Source organism: Notolepis coatsorum, assembly GCF_963971535.1.
Source record: "Notolepis coatsorum genome assembly, chromosome: 2".
NCBI lineage: Eukaryota > Metazoa > Chordata > Actinopteri > Aulopiformes > Paralepididae > Notolepis > Notolepis coatsorum.
Genome location: NC_140166.1, coordinates 186,820,638 through 186,837,950, shown reverse-complemented (window position 1 = coordinate 186,837,950; position 17,313 = coordinate 186,820,638). Strand labels below are relative to the sequence as shown.

The 17,313-nt window shown below is 40.1% G+C and overlaps 1 protein-coding gene across 2 annotated transcripts in view; it reads right to left on the bottom strand.

Moving 5' to 3' along the window:
* plin3 (perilipin 3) overlaps nucleotides 1-12,740 on the bottom strand; it is a 39,480-nt gene extending 26,740 nt beyond the window's left edge. For both annotated transcript variants that reach the window (XM_084307300.1, XM_084307301.1), the window contains exons 1-3: nucleotides 12,614-12,740; nucleotides 4,619-4,705; nucleotides 1,467-1,662 (exon numbers count right to left, since the gene is read on the bottom strand). In XM_084307300.1, the coding sequence (XP_084163426.1) occupies nucleotides 1,467-1,662; nucleotides 4,619-4,684 (262 nt within the window). In that variant the 5' untranslated portion in view covers nucleotides 4,685-4,705; nucleotides 12,614-12,740. The remainder of the gene's footprint in view (nucleotides 1-1,466; nucleotides 1,663-4,618; nucleotides 4,706-12,613) is intronic.
* Between the last annotated feature and the right edge of the window lie 4,573 nt (nucleotides 12,741-17,313).

The window sequence follows — 17,313 nt, the reverse complement described above, 5'->3', positions numbered from 1 at the left end:
TAGAGCCACGTCCACATGTTCTTTTTTCATCAGTGTAAGCACGCTTTTGCGCTTGTGTTGTTTGTTTATCCCACCGGTGTTCCATACCATTATATTCAAACTAGCCATAGTCTATGCATGTTTTCGTGTAGTTTTTGGTAATGTTTCTGGAGTATGAAGCTACAATAGATGCACATCCAATTAATGAGGTCCCGTTGAGAGCTGAGCTTAAAAACATATATATATACAAATAAAAATCCCCTATTTTCCCCTCACCCAGAAAGTCGAACATGCCTGTGTTCCAAGAACACATCCTCCGCGATTGACTTTCTCCCATGGTCCACCGGATTGCCCAAACTGAGCATTGTAATCCTAATTTTCCTATGCTCATTGCCATAGGATCTAACATTTCCATTCTATTGCAATAGAATGTCGCTTTTGGTCTTGCACCTTCCCTTACTGTAATGAAGTATTGTGATAAATAACCTAAAGATAAAAATAAAAAATAAAATAAAAAAAAGAGAATAAACCTTTATCGACATATTCCTTTGAACCCTCCACTAACGTGTGGGGGAAAAAAAAGGAAAAGATTGTAGAGCAATATTGACACCTTAATGTGAAGAACATTGGAAAAGAATAATGTAAGTTAAAATATATTTAAAAAATATAGAGTAATATTGACACCTTAATGTGAAGAACATTGGAAAAGAACAATGTAAGTTAAAATATATTTAAAAAATATAGAGTAATGAGAAGAAAAAAATTAAATAAAATAAAAATCAATGGAAAGATATAGATAAGGAATAAGAGATAAATAATTATCAACGTGGAGAAGCCACTAGAACCGATTTAACTGATTAGATAAGATAGAAAAGCAGCGCCTTTTAGCGCTTCAATGTGCCTTTAATGGAGTGATTACTTAAATTGTTAGAATAACCTTGCTGTGCTCATACGTTTATGTGTGGTTAATTTTAAAGTATTATTACTTTAAACGAACGCCGTTTCTTGCCTCCCACAAGCCGGCTGCAATGTGGACTAAGTCATACATAGCACAAGTCCCCTCCGGTACTTGAGGTAACAGCAGTCGCATCTTTTCACCTGCGCAGCTCGATCTCTCAGTGGCGAGGAGTAACGCGTGGGAGGCTCACGCTGCCCCAGACACTTCCTGATTCTACTGCGCAGGCGCACCAACCGACCTGTAGGAGTCGCTGTCCACAACGCCCGATCCCCACCCATCAGTTTCCCACCCCCTAATACGGCCAATGTGTATTAGTATGAACGACCAGCTAAACTGAAAGCAATGTGGAGCGCTGGGCTCGAACAGTCGAGCCCAGCATCTCCGCATTCGTGGCGAGCGCCTTGCCCACTACACCACGTAGCTGCCCGGAAATTTGCTTATTTGTTATGCATTATCTTCAGATAATGTATATAGAACTTTAGCTGGTTGACATTATCTATGGCAGATGGGAGCTCTGTGTAGATCTTACTCTGTGGTTCCAGTATGTCCAGGAGGGGCTTTGATCCCGTGGAGGCAGCTGCTCCCAGGGTTCGAACCCCACTCTCTGCAACATCCATAACCCCCTTGAGCATGGGCATGCTGTCCTTAGTATTGCTGTAGGCGCTGGACACCACTCCACATGCTGAACTCACCAGGGGCAGGTTGCTCACTCTGGTCATAATACTCTGGGAAGAACACATTATTATTATTACCGACAAGACAGAGAAAATAAATCACTACACTTTCAGAATTAATTTCATATGGGGAGCTACAAATCCAGTTGTCAAATCCTTTACAGACATGCTAATAAAAATAAGTTTAGACCAATCAAATGTTTATCCAGAATTGCCCCAAGGGGATCAATAAAGGAATATCTTATCTTATCAAATGTGGATTTTCAGTGTTCAGTGTCGGATGATGGGTCGTTCCCCACATTTCTAATATGCTACAGTTGGATAAGGGGGCTTTCACACTAAAGGCGCTCCCATAGTCCAGCAGACTGTACACAGAGCAGACTCCGCGGATGTCCGCGCGGCTCTTTCATAGTCCAGCAGATCTCAGCGGACGTCCGCGGTCTATTTCCTACATTTCTCGCTCCAGTTTTACTACATTTCCCACAATTCTGTCTGTTCTACTGTACTGGCAGATCAGATGGAACATTATCAGCGGGAGCGGGAGAGAGAGAGAGAGAGAGGGGGAGAGGGAGAGAGAGAGAGAGAGCGCGCTTCACGGGCTCATCTCTCCTCGCGCCACCAATCGCTCGCGCGGCGTCACATTAAATGCAGTTCGATGTCAACCAAAACGCCGAGCAGCGTTTTGTGTGACACCAAGTCAGCGGCGCGGATGTCCGCGCCTCAGAAAATAGGAGCGTCGCACCTGTGGGTCTGCTGTCCGCTGAGATCAAAGCTCAAGAGTCCGCGCGGACGTCCGCGCGGACATCCGCGGAGTCTGCTCTGTGTACAGTCTGCTGGACTATGGGAGCGCCTTAAGGACCCGAGCAAGGGTCAGAGTACACTTGACCCCAAAGTCCAGTTCATTTTATCTTTTAGAGATTTGTTTTTTGGCATTTTACTGCTTTATTTTGGACAGGCCCGACAGAGAGGAAGGTTGGGAGAAGACTTGGGGGGGGAAGACATGCGGCAAAGGTCTCGGGCTCCGGGAGTCGAACCCGGGACGTCCGCGCTGCACTGCAGCTATGTGGTGCGCCACCCTGGCGCCCTAGTTCATTTGATTAGTGTGAACACTGTATACCCCACAGATCAACAAACAGTGCCCACGTCCACTAGAAAATGTGCTCTTGAGTCCAGTTCATGTGTACTCGTGTACGGTTAATTTATACTCGAGTACGGTTCATGTGTACTAGAGCAGTGGTTCTCAACTGGTCTAGCCTCGGGACCCAACATTTTCCTTAGTCATTAAGTCGCGACCCAAATTTCTTAACCACTATGATTTTTTTTTTTTTTTGCAGTAATACACAATCTTTCATGCATTGTTAAAAACATGAAATAAACTCAAAGTGCAACTAGGGCTAAAAACCCAATGAAATAAAATAATAATAAATAATATATGCTTCTTAGCAGATTTCTTAGCTTAACATAACAGACCTAAGTTTGGGGGAACTAATGGGATAACTGGGGTTGCAACAAAAGTGCAACTAGGGCTAAAAACACAATGAAATAAAATAATAATAATAAATAATATATCCTTCTTAGCAGACTTCTTAGCTTAACATCCCAGGGAACTAATGGGATAACTGGGGATGTTGTTTGCTCCTGACAAGAGTCTCAAAGTCTGGGGTGATGGTAGACAAAGCAACTCTGAGGTCATGATCAATGTCCAATCTGTTCCTCTGCTTTGTCTTAAGCCACTTCCACAAAGATAGGTAGCAAAAAAAAAATTATATAAAAAAAAAAAAAAAAATTACAAATTTAATTTTTTTTATTTTATTTTTTACACACACATCCGCGACCCAATCAAAATGACCCCGCGACCCACTTTTGGGTCGCGACCCACCAGTTGAGAAACACTGTACTAGAGTACGGTTCATGTGTACTAGAGTACGGTTCATGTGTACTAGAGTACGGTTCATGTGTACTCGAGTCTCGAGTACGGTTAATTTCTACTCGAGTACGGTTCATGTCTACTCGAGTACGGTTCATGTGTACTAGAGTACGGTTCATGTCTACTAGAGTACGGTTCATGTGTACTAGAGTACGGTTCATGTGTACTAGAGTACGGTTCATGTGTACTAGAGTACGGTTCATGTGTACTAGAGTACGGTTCATGTCTACTCGAGTACGGTTCATGTCTACTACTCGAGTACGGTTCATGTGTACTAGAGTACGGTTCATGTGTACTAGAGTACGGTTCATGTGTACTAGAGTACGGTTCATGTGTACTCGAGTCTCGAGTACGGTTAATTTCTACTAGAGTACGGTTCATGTGTACTAGAGTACGGTTCATGTGTACTCGAGTACGGTTCATGTCTACTACTCGAGTACGGTTCATGTGTACTCGAGTACGGTTCATGTGTACTAGAGTACGGTTCGTCTACTAGAGTACGGTTCATGTGTACTAGAGTACGGTTCATGTGTACTAGAGTACGGTTCATGTGTACTAGAGTACGGTTCATGTCTACTAGAGTACGGTTCATGTCTACTAGAGTACGGTTCATGTCTACTAGAGTACGGTTCATGTCTACTCGAGTACGGTTCATGTGTACTAGAGTACGGTTCATGTGTACTAGAGTACGGTTCATGTCTACTAGAGTACGGTTCATGTCTACTAGAGTACGGTTCATGTGTACTAGAGTACGGTTCATGTCTACTAGAGTACGGTTCATGTCTACTAGAGTACGGTTCATGTGTACTAGAGTACGGTTCATGTCTACTAGAGTATGGTTCATGTGTACTAGAGTACGGTTCATGTGTACTAGAGTACGGTTCATGTCTACTAGAGTACGGTTCATGTCTACTCGAATACAGTTCGCCATCGAACCCCATTGAACTTGGGTACGGAACAACATCACAAGTGTGAAAGCTGGCCAGCGGGGGAGTGGAGGGGGGAGGCAATCGTACTCAGGCACAGTACGAAAGCAATCGTACCTAATGTGAAAACAAGTGGAGTGACAGTGCTCCTCACCTGCTGCTCTGCGTTGGCAGACTGTATGGCTGCTTCAGGCTCATTCGTCTTCCCCGGGTCTGCCATTGGAACTGATGCTTTAAATTTCTGACATGGAATATAGAGAAGCAGAAACAGAGATTCACCTCAGCATTGTGCTTGGTTATCAATGTGGGAGCTGGAGTTGGAATAGAATAGAATTGGCACTACAAATCGCTCAACGGTAAACATTTAGGTAGACAAAACCAAAAGTCCTAAGAATAGGAATCTGTCCAGACAATAGAGCTCAACCGAACTTCATTGTGACAAGCAGCATGATGCAATGAGAGTGAAAGAGCACTAGACAAAACCATGCCGCAGAATGGCCACACGTTTCATAATGTCGTAATAGAAATCACAGTTGGTTTGATGCACGAGACCAGAGACTTTTCAGAATGGGAAATTATTCAACTCCCTTTCATTTCCTGAAATGTGTCACTTGGGTTACACAAGGCTTAGGAGACGAGCAGACGCAGGTTCCAGTCATCCCAGGGAGTGATGTAGAGGTTTGACAGAATATGACGACAAACTGAGGTAAATATTGGTGAAGGTGTTCTGGACATTTTGACACTGAACTGACGAGTAGATCCAGAGGACATTTTATTTTGTTGAGACTCGTCTAGCAATCTCATAGTATCCCGTTTAGAGCCCTGCCCACTTAGGAGACAGGAACTATAACATAAACTACAATATAATAGCTTAAAAGCCAGGTGTCTGATGTACTGTACTCCATCTCTCTAATTGAGAACTTACTGTCCTACATGTTAACTACTGTTAACTACATGTTTTATAGTTAGGGTTAAGGTACCAGAGAAGGCCCATTATGACGCTGTATATGAGATGCCTGGCTTTTATGCTATCCTTTGTCCCATTGGCAGCTTTGAAGTAGTGATGAACATGTTCTGGGAAATGTGAAAAGAAATTGGTTTAAGTAAAACTAGGCCAAACCGTTCTGGGAAATGTGAAAGAAAATTGGCTTAAGTGAAAACTAGGCCAAACACATTCCTAACTAGTTCAGAGTGTCATACTCTACACCAGTGGATCTCAAAGTGGGGTCCGAACCCCTGGGGTCTTTGAAAGGGTTCCAGAAAAATGGGGAATAGTTTAATTGCACTAATATTCTATTCACTGGAGGTTCGTCCAATTAGATAATGTATAAGAATGACTCTTCTGAGCACAGGTCACTGTTATATCCACGCCTATGTTTAATATAGTTATAGAATTAACTATAGAATTTATAGACTAAATCACACCTAAAAACAAATATCTTCTCAGGTGAGGGTGACCTATTATGTGTCAATTTGGGGGTCCTTCATGTGAAAAGGTTTGAGAACCAATGCTCTACACAACTTAGAACCAATTCAATCTGCAGTCTCAATTTCCACCTCTAGGTTTCTTCTTCTTAAAATGCTAATGAGGAAATTGAAAAAATGTCAAGGTCAAGGTAAGGTCAAGGTTCATCATCCCATACCAGAAGCCGCTTCTGGGGCTGCAGCATCTGAGGGAGTGAGCCCCCCCAACTCTCATGCATGTGGGGGAGGATAAGCCTGCCTCAGGCCTTCACCGAGGCCTTCTCCACAGCCAAGGAATTGATGAAGTTATTTTCCTCAGTCTGTGACAAGCATGTGCCCATAAAAAACTTACTGTAAGATCTATCAAAGCACTAGACACTGACCTAAGGAGCAACATGAAAGAAAGAGATCAACTGAAAATAATCGCTCTAAATTTACGGAATTCAGAAGATTGTTTAGCATATCGCTCTTTAAGAAATAAAGTGACCAAATTAAATAAACAGAAAAAAAGGCTATACTACCAATCCAGAATTGAAGAAACAAAACATGATGGTAAAAATCTCTGGAGTACTCTGAATCAAATCATGGGTAGAGACAAAATGGGTAAATGACATCATTTATTGAATCGGGGGATGGTTTCATCACTAAGCCCTTGGATATTGCAAATTATTTCAATAACTATTTCACAAATAAAGTAAATACTATAAGAGACAACATGCCACCTGTAAATGGTAACTTATCAGATTCAATTATAAAAAGTCAGATCATGAAGGACAAAGAATGTGAATTTGAATTTTTGGTCACAAATCTTTCAGAAATTGAAAAGCTATTGTCTGAATTAAAACGTGACAAACCCTCTGGTCACGACAATCTGGACAGTAGACTTTTGAAGCCATCAGCTGGTCCGATATGTATATTTTGTATATATTTTTTTACAGCTATCGGAATTGACAGTGTTCCGCTCACGTCTAGAGGAGGAAATAGACAAAGAATTCTAAACCAGAAAGAAAGTCGCTGGATCGATAGACTACAGGCCACCTCACTCCCAGGTTTAAATGATTCCATAGACATGGTATCATTTTTATAGGCCAGTAGATCACTTTATTTATTTATTGTATTTATACATTGTTATTTATTGTATTTTGACTACAGGCCACCTCTTTGCAGGTTTAAATGACTCTACGGACATACTGTCACTTTTATAGGCTAAGTAGATTACATTATAGTATTATTTTTTTTGTCTTGCATTACTCAATGCTCTTACATTGTTGTTTTTTGATAATTGTTTATATTATTATTGATCTATTCTATGTTTGTTTTGACTCATTTCTTTATGTTGTTATAATATTTTGAGTTTGTGTGTATATATACTTACTTATATAATATACAAATTTGTTTATTTCTATTTAGTATTATTGTATATTTCTTCAACTCAAGTTGAGAATGTTGCTTTGCCTTCATTTATTTGGGACCAGCTGTCCCCCATTGTAATTAGTCACTCCCTGAGTTATGTTTTTTCCTTTTTTCCTCTATTTAGTCACAGTATTGTTTTTGTCACAGCTACAACACCCTGAAGAAGGCCATGTAGGCCGAAACATGTCGGTTTTTTAAAAAGATTTTTCTAAATAATGTAAGCCAATAAATAAAGGCTTTTTAAAAAATTGTAGAGCTGCCTTGGATCTCAACCTTTCTTCTATATGTCATATATTCAATTTGAGTATTAAGGAAGGAATTTATCCGCAAATATGGAAGGTAGCTAAGGTCACTCCTCTACCAAAAAATAGAAAAGAATCATTCACTGGACCAAATAGTAGGCCAATCAGTATTTTACCTGTTTTAGGTATACTTATGGAAAGAATTGCATTCAAATTGCATTACTTCTCCCTTAATAACATAAATTCCGACTTTCAACATGCTTATAAACCTGGCTATTCAACATGCACATGCACTTACACAATTGGCTGATGATTGGCTAAGAAATATTGACTGTAAATTATTAGTTGGTACAGTACTGTTAGATTTTAGCGCAGCTTTTGATCTCATTGATCATGAACTGCTGCTTACAAAACTAGCTGATTATTATAGTTTCAAACACTCAGCTACTAACTGGATGAAAAGTTATTTATTCATGAGACAACAATGTGTCCTGTTTAATGGAACTTTATCAAGCGTTAAAACATTACAATGTGGCATTCCTCAAGGAAGTTGCTTTGGACCATTATTATATTAAATATTTGTAAATGATATGCCACATAGTTTAAAAAATGCAAGCAGTTCCATTTATGCAGATGACACTACAATATATGCTTCGGCAAGCAATTCCAAAGACCTCAGCAGTCTTCTTCAAAGCGAGTTAATGCAGATTTCTGAATGGGTCACGGTAAATAAGCTGAAACTAAATGCATCCAAAACAAAATGTCTAATTATTTGTTCAAAGCATGCTCAGAGAGAGAATCACAGATTGAATATTTCTTTGCAGGGTGCAGATATTGAACAAGTTAAGGAGGCCAGATTGCTTGGAGTTATAATAGATGAAACACTCTCTTGGTCAACTCACATTAACAATATTGTAACAAAAATTAGCAGAAGTATTTCAATTATTAGACGGAATGCCTATTTCTTAACTGACACAGCTACCAAGCAAGTCATACAATCACTAGTTTTGTCACATCTGGACTACTGTCCAGCAATCTGGTCAAATGCATCCAAACAAGACTTAAATAAAATACAGCTTACTCAAAATAGAGCTGCAAGACTTGCATTGCATAGCTCAATTAGAAACAGTGTTGAAAAGGGGCGGTCAGGTGGCAGGGTGGGTCCGGGTTGGCAGTATTAGAGGGTGGGAGAAGCTGGCGGGGTGGGTCCGGGTCGTTGTAAACAGCGACTCCTACAGTTCGGTCGGGGCTCCTGCTAAGCGTGGATAGGATCTAAGGGCGGTAGTGTGATCCTTCCACACGTTACACGCTCTCAGTGAGAGTCCGCGCTGCCAGGTGAAAAGAAGCGGTTGATTGGCTAGACGTGTGTCGGAGGAAGCACGTGATAGCCTCCACTCTCCCAGACCGACTGTGGGGGGTAAGTGCGCAGCGACCAGGAAGGGGATTGGGAATTGGCAACGACTTAACATTGGGATGGGAGAAAATCGGAGGAAAAAGGAGGGGGAAAAAGATTTAAAAAAAAAAGAAACAGTGTTGAAAAAATGCACAAGGAACTGTCATGGATGAGAGTCAATGAGAGACTAGTGTGTAGTCTTATTTTGTTTATGAGAAATATTTATACTTTACATAAACCTGTGTGCCTCTTTTTGCAGCTGGTGCTTATTAGTGATGGTCATGGCTATGGCACTAGACAAGCCTTGAGGGGTCGGTTTGCCCTGCCGAGACCCAGAACTGAAGCCTTAAAGAAAATTGTAATGTACAGGGCAATGTCCTACTGGAATAGACTTCCACAATATTTGGTTTCAATTACCAGTAAGGTGGGATTCAAGAGGAGACTAAGAGTGGCTGTAATGCAGAAAGAGATTGATTTTAGTTGGGTCTAATCTGTGTCTAATGAAGAGTTCTTGTGTTGGGTTATGTGTTGATTTGGAATGTCTTTGTCTAGTGGTTATGAGGAGTATTAGAGTATGAGTGTATGGAATGTCGTGCTGTTTTTGAGCACGTTTTAGTTTTCTCTGAGATGTCTTCGTTTGTTGTTTTGATATTTGTTGTTTTATTGATATTTGTTATTGTTCTATATTAGAAAATTTGGCATACATATTTGTTTGTATGTCTGATTTTGATTATGGTTTAATATTCTATAATTGTTTGTATATTTTATTGGTGTTTTATTGATATTTGTTTTGTTTTTAGGTTGTTTTATTGATTATTCTTGTTTAATTTTATATGTTTGGATCCAGACCCCAGGAAGAATAGTCGCTGCTGACTATTGGGTGTGACTAATGGGGATCTGAAATAAAGAAATAAAGGAGACCACACCCACAGCAGTCTTTCCCTCTCCCCGCTGGCATTCCTACGCAGAGAGTTGGACGGTGTTCCACTTGTGTTCCAAACATCTCTGCCCAAACAGTGATGGCCTAAGAGTTGACAAAAGTTAAATCATTTAATTTTAGGCCTTCTGTGCTGCCTTGTTTATTCACTGTGTCCATGGAAACAACGATGAACGCAGCCATAAAGGTATGGTTTCTTTACACAGAAAAGAGTCAGTTTACTTTTCTGATAACTACATCACTGCATAACTCAAATGTTCAAACAAGCTTAATTTTGGGTTATTTGTGATACTCTGTATACACCCAATTATTTTCTTTCAAACTAATTTGGTTGCGAATGTCTGGATTTGGTACAGAGATTTTGGCTCTCTTGGGCAGAGTTGTTCAGCAGGCTGTGACATACAGGCGTAGCAACAGCTCTGCGTAGCTGCAGCAGTGTGGCTCAGCACTTGCCAACGGTCTAGCAGAAGGTACAGAGAGAGATGGAGTACTGGTAAGCTCCTACCCAGCACTACTAATCCCACCTGGATGAGCTAGAGCGATGGCAACTGTCTACATCCCTGATCTGATCTACAAAGCCAACAAGGCAGAGAGGAATGTGGTCCATATGCTGCTGCTCACACTGTTGGAGATGCAGAGGATGAGGAGCCCGGCACAGCAGCGCTCACCTGTTGCAGACTCAAGAGAGAATAATGAAACCTTCCTCTTCAGAATGTCCAGGCAGAAAAGGCTGCAGCGCCTACAACAACAGTGTGATGTAGGGAAGGACTTTGTTGTGGGGATGCAGAATATATTGGTATCACCAGCAAACATAGCCTATATCGGCTAATGATTGATTTTTTTTTAAATTTATGAGCATCTGTCTGATGAGCAGAACTGGGCAAATGCAAAAAAGATTTTTTTTAATAGATACAGACCACATCATATTGATAAATAATATCACTTTCTGCCATAACAGAAAATGTATTATTATTATTATTATTATTATTATTATAGCCAACGTTTTCATATTAGTGCATTCCCTACTTTGGTTACCCTGTGACAACATACTGTGTGTAGATAGCATGTGGTGCTGGGCTGCAGAGATGGACCTTGTGTCCTCAGTAGATTGTGTCCCATCTGAGGGACTGACAACTCAATACTGCTCCACAGCCAGAACCATCTGTGAGCTATGAACGCAACCATTTTGACAGAGCTTTATATATTATTTTAGATGACACAGGATGAAATAAAATAGCAAGGAGAGTAATTCTGGTCGGCAACCCCATCTTAATTTGCCATGAAACATTATTATTATTATTATAAAAAAAATTAACATCTCTCTGAGATCCATATTCTTGCAGACTGTAATTGGTTGGGAAGATTTATTGGGCAATATGTTTGTCTTGAGATGAGAAGAAATCTTCACCTCCATTGCTACACTCCTGGTACAAAGTCTGGGACAATGCTCTCTGATAACAGGGATGAGATAAAAACAAGACATAAAAGTATGTGGCATGTTACAGTATAGATATGAATGTGGATTTAGATCAGTGACGAGTAATTATGATACAAGCTATAAAACAGATTAGAACTTTCTTAATAACCACTATTGCTACAGTGTTGACTCAGAGTGCCTTTACACCTCCTCACTAGTTTTGAGCAGTTGAGCAGAGTTGAGCAGTCTCTTTCCACACACTGTTCGGTCAGACAGAGGCTAGTGCACTCCTCTCTGGGCTTGTGTGACCTCTGGTGGTGTGGTGATGGGTATGTGTCCAGGGAACTATTGAGACACTTGGCTGGCTGCCTGTCGAGGCTAAGTGTCACAGCCTAAGCAGTAGTGGTAATTTGCTTAAAAGCAGCATATTTCAAACTCTAATCTGGGTCAACACATTATTAAATAGGTCCATATGTAAAACACAATGAAGGAAAGCCAGATACAGGAACTGTGCGGATGATGTTCTTACCGCTTATATGAATGGGTGTGATGTGGATGATTAAAAGCCAGAATTTTGGAGCGGAATGGCAGAATCTGCTCTGTTGAAAGCAGGCTGCCTTGTGCCAAAGAGGGACACTGTGAAATTAACATCAATAAAAACTATAAAAAGTCCCAGGAACGGGCTACATTATAGATTTAAATGAGTCATCTTGGTCCATGTCAGGAGACAACTGGCATCATCAAAGCAAGACATCATGCAGGGTTTTAAAGTGTTGTTTTTATTAGGCTACTTCAATCAAATACAGATGTGGAGCTTGTGCTGACAGACTCACAGCTGAATAAATAAATAAATAAAATAAATTAGTGAACACACTCTGCGACAGGCCATTTACTAAGAACAACATAGGTCCCTTTCCTTTCTGACTTGTCCCATGGGGCGCATTCGGCATTTAACGACCGCATCTGATTCAGAACAGCTCTCTGGAGAGTTCTGCTTCTCTCGTTCTGATCCATGAACTTTGCCCCAGAAGAGAACGTCTCCCTCGTCAGGTTAGCTAAATAAACTCGCCCATGAACTAATAAACAACTATTATTGTTATATTACAAATAAGTGACCACACAGCAAACAGATACCCTCTTTGAGGATATGATGGTGTTGGTCAAATGGTGAAGTTGAACAAAAGTTGTTGCCCAATAATTTAGAAGCTAAACTCTAGATGACTAACAACCAAGAGTAAAACGGACTTTTCGCAGACTAGTCATATTAGTCACACTGAACTCACTGGTCTGGTACATCTGCTGTTCTCCTGTCCTCTTGAGTCGTGACCCGCCGTCTCTGTGAAGTAGCCAAATTAATAACAGTAGTGTAATCACGACCAAACCCCCTTTTCTACCTTTCTACCATTGGGAAATCTGAACAGAAAGGCGGAGTGTGTTGCTGAAAACGAACCAATCACATCACAGAATACAGACGCGGAAGTTACAGGAAAGTACAGTTGTAAACTTTGGCGCGACGTGCGGCTAGGTTTCGAAATCACGCGCGACGCGTATGACCACTGTACTTCCGCGTTACATGGAGCTCGTGAGGGGGGCGAATCAATGTTGATTAGAGCCTCCCCCTTCCCCACTCTCTCCCATGAGCTGCAAAATACCGGAAGTATTGCGGAGACACTTGTTGTAGCCAGAGCCGTTGAAGATATCGGCAACAAACCAGGGGAAAATACAAATCATAATACGATTATAAAACGTCACTACATGAGATGCACAAGTCGAATCCCCAAACTACACTTAGTGTCTGCCTGTTTTTTTTGACTGACTGACCAGCTGACCGACCTGAAAAGAGTCAGGCGTACACAAGTGCAATTGATAAACCTAGAGAGGGCAGTCTTTACCCATAAAGTCAACCTAGCTTTCTACTGCAGCCTCGCCCACACAACACTACTGTTTCAATCACACTCAAAAAGAGGGATGAGACCAATTTCAATTTCAAAACCTTTTTTTGGCATCAGATAGAAATCCAAACCACTCATGCACACATTTTACTTAAATTAATTTGTGAACCTCCATTAAAAATATTTCAACATTCTGAGAAATGGGGAGCAGTGTGGACCACAGACAGACAGTAGCAGCTTCATCCAGTTAATGCATTCATTGCAGTCTTCTACTATACAAATCTATTATGAATTCCATGTGCGATTTCCTATAAAAATCAAATGTTTTTAACTGGTGTGAGATTCTTTATCGCTTGAAAAAACTAGCATATAATCATCTTATTTTTCTACTTGCTGAGTATCATTCTCACAGCATAGACATTATAATTCTACAAAGACTGTTTGTCAAGTAAGATTCCATTTCCCAAACCCTTCCATTTCATTAGGGGAAGACTTCATTATGTGAGCCATTACAATTTTCATTACGTGTCCTTTCATATTTTCCCAGCTACTACAGGCTCCAGACCAGAGGGAAAGAATAAGCAGATTGCTTTTATCATCAGACATAGACTGAATTGGTTCTCTCTCTGCAGTTAACTTTTGGTCAGGTTTGACAGGGATGCTGTTGTAGTTAGGGCTTGTTTTGATTGATTGAAAATGTTATTAACAGATTGCAGAATGCATGGACCGCGGAACCGGTATGGCCAGTAGGGCCGTGGCCCTACCAACTTTTGGGGCGTAGAAAAAAAATTAAAAAAAAAAATCTTATTTTATTTTTTATTTTTTATTTGTTTTGCTCTGCGCAGTTTTGGCGCCCTGCTCTATATCTGCAACCATTATTATACCATGAGCCTCAGCTTTAGGTGTTCAGAGTCTTTCTTTCTTCTTAATTTTCTTTGAAAGCAAATTTGCACATTCTTTTATTGTTTGTTATTGTTATTATTATTATTATTATTATTATTATTATTATTATTATTATTATTATTATTATTATTATTATTATTATTATTATTATTATTATTATTATTATTATTATTATTATTATTATTATTATTATTATTATTATTATTATTATTATTATTATTATTATTATTATTATTATTATTATTATTATTGTTGTGTGTTAGCTAAGTTGTTTATTTGTTTTAATTCTTTAGTGTGCACTTTACATTTATTCTTAGCTCTTGTTCTTGCTTGTAAAAAATAAAGGTGCAGTACTTTACTGTATAACTGTTAACCCTTTCACTGCCACACGACGGAGGGTTAACCCTTTATTATCACACAACCGACGGTCGTGAAAGGGTTAACCTTCTGTGTATTGTCGCAGTGAAAAGGGTTAACCGGTTGGTAGCGCGGCGATGTTTTGATTTGATTTGATTTGGGGGGGGGGGGGGCGCATTGGTGAACCTCGCCTAGGGCGCCAAATGTGCTAGGTCCGCCCCTGGGTGTATCAAACTCAAACATTATGTAAACATTAATAACTTTAATAATAATAATAATAATAATAATAATAATAATAATAATAATAATAATAATAATAATAATAATAATAATAATAATAATAATAATAATAATAATAATAATAATAACATTAATTAACATTAACAGTCAAATGTATATCAGCAAATACATTTACGTCCGCGCAGTGTGCAGTGTGAGTGCTGCAGGGATCTATCAAAGTCCAATCAACCAGATGACCCCGCTGTTCTTGCAGGTACAAAACGGATACAGGGAGAATACATCTCAGAGAAATCGGTCTGTTCATTCCAAGTGGTTCAAGGACCACAGATGGCTAACGTTTTGCCAAACAAGAGCAAAACTGTTCTGTACACAATGTCATCTTTGGACAATGAAAGGACTCGGTTCTGGTTGAAGCAAAACCAACGAGAATGCATTTTCAGTGCTTGGATTTCAAAATTGGAAAAACGCTGTACATGCCTTTAAAAAACACGAGAGTAGCAAATACCACAGAGAGGCCATGGACTACCACCAGGTACACGTTTCCTACCAACGCCCTACCAACTTTTGGAGTGTAAAAAAATAAAAAATAATAATAATAATGTTTTATTTTTTATTTCTTTTAATTAATTAATTAATTGGCCATACCTATTCCAAATGCGTTCCGCGGTCCATGGCAGAATGGGTACAATACAGTACAGCCCACACACACAATTGTTAAGGGGATGCAGACCAGAGAAAGACTTTCGTCTTGTTTACATCAGGGTCCCCCATTTTCAATTCATCATAACATATATGACATACTTCATGACATACAGATAGACAGTACTGTTACATCTATACATGTATGACATACCAGATTTACAAATACAGTACTGTTTTTGATACAAGAAGAGTCTAAAAAAGAGAGTATACATTTGACGAAGAAACTGTACATTGGAGGAGGTTGGTAGGTATAGGTAGTAGGGGTGGGTTGGGTAGGTGGGGTGGGGGGTAAGCGTGTAGCTTATTGCCAGCGGAAGAGTGCAAGAATGCTTCCGCATTCGTCACCGCACGCCAGTACGGTAATGCGCCTTTCCTTTCGCCCCGCTCAGACAAATGCATGTAGTACATTGCAACACAACGCAGCATTTCCGCGTACATTGCAACGAATCACTTGGAGTTTGAAAGTGATATCAGAAGAAACTACTCAACCTCGGCTGTCTTTAACTATGAGTGAACACAACACATTGTAACGTTAACGCAGCTGTCAACTGTACTTTACTATGGAATACATGTATATTATCGCGACGCGTCGTCACAGACTAAACAGTGTTCTGGATTTTCCTACAATGGATTATTGATTGTAAATTGAACCCTTGCACTGAAGAACCATTATGAATCTGTGTTAGAAAATGTTTTGGATCTAAATGAATGAATGAATGAATGAAAACTTTATTTAACAGATTGCAGAATGGGTACAATACAGTACGGCTCAATACATACAATTGTTAAGGGGATGCAGACCTGAGAAAGACGTTTGTCTTGTTTCCATCAGGGTCCCCCATTTTCAATTCATATAGTGTATATAATCACTTGGAGTTTGAAAGTGATATCAGAAGAAACTACTCAACCTCGGCTGTCTTTAACTATGAGTGAACACAACACTCTAACTTACCATGTTTAGATAATGAAGTATTCAACCTCTACTGTATTTAACTATGAGTGAACACAACACTCTAACTTACCATGTTTAGATAATAAAGTACTCAACCTCTACTTGTCTACTGTCTGACTGAACACAACACTCTAACTTACCATCTTTAGATAATGAAGTACTCAACCTCTACTGTATTTAACTATCAATCAATCATGTACCTCGGCGCAGCTGAATAACAGTAGGAGTGATCGCCTGCTGCGTCCATCACGTGTATGTGATTAATATGAACCAAAGCATATGTGATTAATATGAACCAAAGCATATGTGATTAATATGAACCAAAGCGTGATTAATATGAACCAAAGCGTGTTAATATGTGTCGAACCAAGCGGGGATCTCATGCGCATGCGCCCGCGAGCGCGGCGCGAGCACCTCGCGAGCACGCCGGTGCACCTGGGCGAAGGAAAAGAAAATGCGCATTACCGTACTGGCGTGCGGTGACGAATGCGGAAGCATTCTTGCACTCTTCCGCTGGCAATAAGCTACACGCGGGGGGGAAACTGTACATTGGAGGTTGTGGGGTGTGGGGGGGGGGTTGTGTGGGCGGGATGGGGTGGGGTAACTGTACATTGGAGATGGTGGGGTGGGGGGGGGTTGTGTGGGCGGGGTGGGGTGGGGTAACTGTACATTGGATTATTGACTAAACCTAAATGAACTAAATGGTAAAGTTGGTATCATTAGAAATATTATGTGCTCAGTGCTCTGTGAGCCAATCTGAGACTTGTTAAATTTTTTATGATTTTGGATTGTGGTTTGAACAGAATAAATTTTATATATTGTAGCAAACATGCTTATTGGCTCACTGACAGTGATGAGATTAACTACTTAGGTATTGAAAACTGGTCAATTTGAGATATCCACAGCATTTCTTTATACTCTGTAGTATTGAAGTAAT